At 43.0% G+C, this 5,632-nt stretch overlaps 1 protein-coding gene across 2 annotated transcripts; it reads right to left on the reverse strand.

Annotated features, from left to right (window-relative positions):
• Window positions 1-3,320: 3,320 nt before the first annotated feature.
• On the reverse strand, window positions 3,321-3,749 carry LOC114901785 (endothelial differentiation-related factor 1-like). 2 transcript variants are annotated; one of them, XM_029233946.1, is made up of 2 exons: window positions 3,540-3,749; window positions 3,321-3,488 (listed from the first exon to the last, which is right to left on the reverse strand). In XM_029233946.1, exons 1-2 carry the CDS (start codon window positions 3,747-3,749, stop codon window positions 3,321-3,323), a joined length of 378 nt encoding a protein of 125 aa, XP_029089779.1. The 2 variants fall into 2 exon arrangements, with proteins under 2 accessions (XP_029089779.1, XP_029089771.1); XM_029233938.1 differs by having other exon boundaries at window positions 3,321-3,749.
• Window positions 3,750-5,632: the final 1,883 nt, after the last annotated feature.

The raw sequence follows: 5,632 nt of genomic DNA on the forward strand, positions 1-5,632 counted from the left end.
GTTCCAGATTTTCCATGGGCTCACCTTTAAATTAAAAGAATTTCTGCACTTTCAAGAATTTGAAAACAAAGCCATGTGTGAGAATATGAGACCCGCTCCTATGCCCTTGCAAGAAATAGGTTGCATTCCTTTTTCTGCACTCAAAAAAACAGTACCTCCTCTTTTTTTGTTTTAGAATGCCATATATGTAAATGATCCCAAATTAATCTTTAGCATGTGCCCATGTTGTTTTGATTTACTAAACTTTAAAAATATGCCCATTGTTCCCTTTTAACAGCTTTCGGCAACATTTTCAGAAATGGAAATATATGAGCAAATTAGTAAATGAGTAGAATTAGCCAGTACCATTCAGCAAGCATTCAAGGTACGAATACTTCTACAATACACAAAAAGCATCAGTATAGATCTTATAATGCTATATAAGGTTTCTTATTTAACTTCACTCTTAATTAGCAACATACAATGAAAATTATATAGAGAGAAGAAAAATAATATAGTCACTGGAATAGTATTTTTACACACTTCTAAGTGATTTTGGTTTTGTTTTTAAGGGAATTGTGTGATATAGTGGAGAGAACAAAAAGATCTGGTTTAGATAGAATTTTAGTTCTCTGCCTTAACAGTTTTGTGACATTGGGCAAATTACTTAACTTCTCTGATCCTCGTTTTATTAAACTGTGAGGTGGAGTTGGTAATACTCATATAACAGGGTTGAAAGGATTAAATGAGATTCTGTGTAAAATGTCTAACGGTGCCTGACACAGTGTAAGATGTTCAATTAAGGTAACTCTCATTATTTGTAGTTTTCTCAGGTGATGGTGACTTCAGATGCTTAAGTAAATTTTTTTAAAGCTTTAGAAATAGTTGATTTTTCAAATTATTTAAATGATGTGGTGATCATTTTATAATGTACAGAAATATCAAATCACTAGGTTGTACACTAGGAAATAACATAGTGTTGCAGGTCAATTATGTCAATACTTCCAAAAAAACAAACAAACAAACTCATAGAAAAAGAGATCAGATTTGTGGTTACCAGAGGCTGAATTGGATGAAGGTGGTCAAAAGGTACAGACTTCCAGTTACAAGGTAAATAAGTACTGGGGATGTGATGTACAACATGATAAATATAACTAATACTGCAGCATGTTATGTATGAAAGTTATTAAGAGAGTAAATCCTAAGAGTTTTCATCACAAGAAAAAATTTTTTTCTGTTTCTTTAATTTCGTGTCTATATGAGATGATAGATTTCCACTAAACTTCTCGTGGTAATCATTACTTCTTGTGGTAGTGATGGATGTAAGACAAATCATTATGCTGTACTTTAAACTATACAGTGCTGTATGTCAATTATATCTCAACAAAACTGGAAGAAAAAAGGATATAACTCACATATCACACAATTCCTTCATTTAAAGTATACCGCCCAAGGGGCTTGCCTGGTGGCGCAGTGGTTGAGAGTCCGCCTGCCGATGCAGGGGACACGGCTTCGTGCCCCAGTCCGGGAAGATCCCACATGCCGCGGAGCGGCTGGGCCTGTGAGCCACGGCCGCTGAGCCTGCGCGTCTGGAGCCTGCGCTCCGCAACAGGAGAGGCCACAACAGTGAGAGGCCCGCGTACCGCAAATAAATAAATAAAATAAAGTATACCCCCCAAAACTATTTAAAGGATTTATTTTTAGCACCAAAAATGTCAGTGACATTTTTGTCACTATCATGGAATTGTCATATTGTCACAATTATAAAAATTAATAATGATTTAAATCAGGGGTCCCCAACCCCCGGGCCACAGCAGACTGGTACCGGTCCGCGGCCTGCTGGGAACCGGGCAGCACAAAAGGAGGTGAGTGACAGACAAGTGAGCGAAGCTTCACCTGCCACTCCCCATCGCTTGCATTACGGCCTGAACTATCCTCCCCACACCCCGGTCCGTGGAAGAATTGTCTTCCACGAAGCCGGTCCCTGTTGCCAAAAAGGTTGGGGACTGCTGATCTAAATTGACTTTAATTTAATAAATAATTTAATTAAAGTATTAATGAAATATTTCCCTTAGTGTCACATCACAGAGGCAAATCTTAATTTTGGTGACTGGAATGGGGTAACTATTCCTCTTATTTGCAAACTATCACTTGTTGTTACTGTATATACAGCAGTTGGATTTTTGTTTTTAATTTACTTCAGTAGCTTTAGCCTTTCCCACCAAGATTCAAGGCAATCCATTTGCCAATTTTTTTTCTAAAAATCTCTCATAAATTATAAATACTATACACAGGCTAAATCTTTCCTGTACTTCCATATAGAACATAAATCAGTATCTATATGATGTTTCTCACTAATAAAAGGAGTGTATCTGGTTCCAGAACCAGGCAGTTTTATTGCAATACTGAGTTTCCACAGTTCAGCCAAAAGTTTGAGGATAAAGACTTGTTGCAAAAAGCCTTAACTAGTTCTCAACTGCTTTCTCACTTGGCATATAAATACAAAAGTTAGAAATGGCCACTGGTACGATAGCTGTGGGTGCATACTCCTCCCGTAGAATATCAGAAGAGACTTGCAGTTTACAGACAAGGCTGGCAAGGTGTTCGGAAATATATCCAGAAACCTGAGGAAATTGGTGGAAAGAGAGGCTTGTTATTTCTGTAAATATGCTAGAGTACATTTTGATTTTACACCTGAGGAACCAATTAGATTAAGTATGTTTGTAAGGTTTGGGGTTAAGAAAATACTGTCAGTGGAGGGTTTTTCTTAGGACTTCTTAATTGATTCATCAGCAAAGTTACCAGATCCCAGTCAAAGAAGATTCTAAGTTTTACAAAACTCAAGATAACTGTCAAAGAGCTAGAATAGCTTTAGCACCTCTGAATAATGCCTCAATGAAGCTATATCGTGAGGAATCTATCTATCTATCTATATATATATTTTTTTGGAAGGGAAACAAATGTTTATTAGCTTCTCTACGAGCCGGGCTGGAGACGCAGCTCCTCTCCCAGACGGTGGCTGCCCACCCTGTGCGAGGTGGTCCCCCTCCGAGCTCCCTGGAGCCACCCCGGTGACGGGGCAGACCCCAGGGGAGAGGAAGGCAGCGTTCCGCACCCCACGTGAGGGACGAGGACAGGGAGGAAAATAATCAGGAGAAGCAAACACTTTGCAAGGTTTTGTTTGTTAGTCTGACAGCAGGTAGGGGTAGAGGGGGCTCCTGGGCAGGGCTACCGCCCCGTGTTCCGCGTGGCCGCGTGAAGAGACCCACGCTGGCGCTGGTGGTCACGCGGAACCAGCCAGACAAGATCAGCTGGAACGCGCTGATTTCGAAGCTTTGTGTTCATTTCGCCCTCAGCCCCTTCTCGATCGGCTTCCCAATGTCTTTCCCCCGGAGCTTAAGGCCGATGGCTCTCTGGATTTTGCCCAGAACCTGGTTGTTAGAAATGGCCCGGCCCCTCTCACGGTCAGCGACGACCTGTGGCTTTTCGTTGATTTTCGTCACCAGGGCCTTCTGCGTCAGACCTTTGCTCTGCCGGCCCTGCGGGATCACCTTGCCCACCTCCAGGCTCACCCGGTCCTGATGCAGCTCCTCAGTCCCCAGGTCCAGCTTGGCTGTGTTCTTGGTGATCCAATGCTGTTTGTTCTGGCCGGCGGCCCATTTCTTGGAAGCCTCCACATATTCTCCTGCTCTCTGAGCTGCTAGAGAGGAGGACTTGGCCTTGGCCTGGGCGGCCATGGGGCCCTTTTTGGGCCAGTCACTCTCAGCCATGGCGGGGCAGGTGGTCCGTCCGGCGGCTCCGAGGCAGCTGCTTGAGACCCGGCGACGCGACGTCCCCTTGTCGCTCGGCCGCTTCCGGTGCCCGCCGCGGCCCCGCCCCCTAAATCTATATTTTTTAATTAACCCTAATTGTAGGGTGACCAACTGTCCCAGCTGACCTGAGACAGAAGATTTCTCAGGCTGAAGGATTTCAGTGCTAAAACCAGGACAGTCCCAGGCAAAACAGGTTGGTTGGTCACCCTACCCAATGGCCTGATGTATATCATTAGATAGAGTATCTGGATTCTTTCATGCCTCAAAAATCTACATGGCTTGCCTGACTCTAGACAGTTAGCAAGCGTTTATTCATTGCCTGCTGGGGGCCAGGATCTGGAGATGATGTTGTACAATTAGTAGACAGGCATCCCTAACTGAAATATTTTGTGTGTCTCACGCCCTGTGTCTTATGCTGATAGCCCCATGTGGATACAACTATTTCCAGGTTCGTGTTGCTTTTGGAGCTATTAGACTGAATTCAGCAAAGCAAGATGACCAAAATTAGCCTTTCCAGTGGATTCTGTCTTGGTTGTGCTGTTGTCATCTAAGTTAGATATGATATCAAGAAATGTATAAAAACAGTTCCTTGTGAAAGCAAATTAAAATGGGCCAAAGATAGATTGTAAACAGCTTGCCTGCCTTCCCGCCTACTTTCCTATAAATATTAAGTTAAATATAGTATATGCCCTAACACTGTAATTCACTTCCACGAGGATTTATTGGATGATTATCCTGGGTCAAGCCCTGTGCTAGGTGCTGGGACTACAAGAACGAATGAGAAATGGTCCTGCCCTCAGGAACCTTCCATCTAATGGGGAGAGAAACATGTGTCACTTGGTCTCTATTTGCCACTGTCTCCCCCAGATCCATTCTCGCCCTCTCTCTGCCTTGCTCCACGCCTCAAGGATTGATCTCTATGAGCTGCATCTCTGGGGCTGTCTTGCTCTGTGGCTTCTGGTTGAGTTCAGCCAATGGGAGGCATTGTTTTGGCTTGAAGCTCTGGCCATTGCTCTGTGATTGTAATTCTCTCCTCCAAGCCTCCAGCATTTGCAGGGCTCCCTTAGCCAATAATCAATTTCCTTACCTCTGCCCACTTCTGTGAATAGTCCCTTCATAAAGTTAGTTTCATGATTTCATCTGAGTGTGCCTTCTGTTTCCTGTACAAACCCTGACTGATTCAATAGGTAAATAAACTACTGAATTAAAGGAGGTAAGTGAAGTAATAGAGGTATATACACAAGTAGAATGGTGTGATACAGGAGGGCATGCTCAAGAATGCACAGAGAATGGGATTGAGTAAATGCTTCTTGATCTGAACACTGAAGGATAAATAATAAGTGGGAGAAAGACCTGGAAGGGGCAATGTCTAGCATGGAGAGAAAACTAACCAGGATGTATTCATGCAACTGTTAGCAGATTAGGACAGCTGGAGCACTAAGTATAGGGAAGGCAGCAGAGGGAGATAGTGTGGAGAAATAGACTGGGTTCAGGACATGTAAGGATGTTAAGCAATTCTGTTCATTTCACACGCACACTGCCTGCCTCTCTCTCTCTCTCTCTCTCTCTCTGCCAAACACCGTTCTAGGCACTGGAGATTCATTAGACCATAAAACAACAATCCCTGCTCTTAGGGGATCTAAAACAGGGCATCAATAGAGATGCAAAAGAGGGGACAAATATTGTAAAGGAAATCAAAAAGGAGGACAATGCCCAGGACAGTGCAGACAAATCTGAGATTTTTTTTTTAATTTTTAATTTTGAAATAATTATAGATTCCCAGGAGGTTACAAGGAAATGTATAGGGAAACCCCATGTACACTTCACCCAGCCTCCTGCAA

Source organism: Monodon monoceros, unplaced genomic scaffold (genome assembly GCF_005190385.1).
Source record: "Monodon monoceros isolate NGI ecotype Baffin Bay Population unplaced genomic scaffold, NGI_Narwhal_1 Super_Scaffold_1, whole genome shotgun sequence".
NCBI classification, from domain to species: domain Eukaryota; kingdom Metazoa; phylum Chordata; class Mammalia; order Artiodactyla; family Monodontidae; genus Monodon; species Monodon monoceros.

Coding starts and splice junctions, on each gene's coding strand:
- LOC114901785 (XM_029233938.1), bottom strand. CDS start 3,749: ATGGCTGAGAGTGACTGGCCCAAAAAGGGCCCCATGGCCGCCCAGGCC.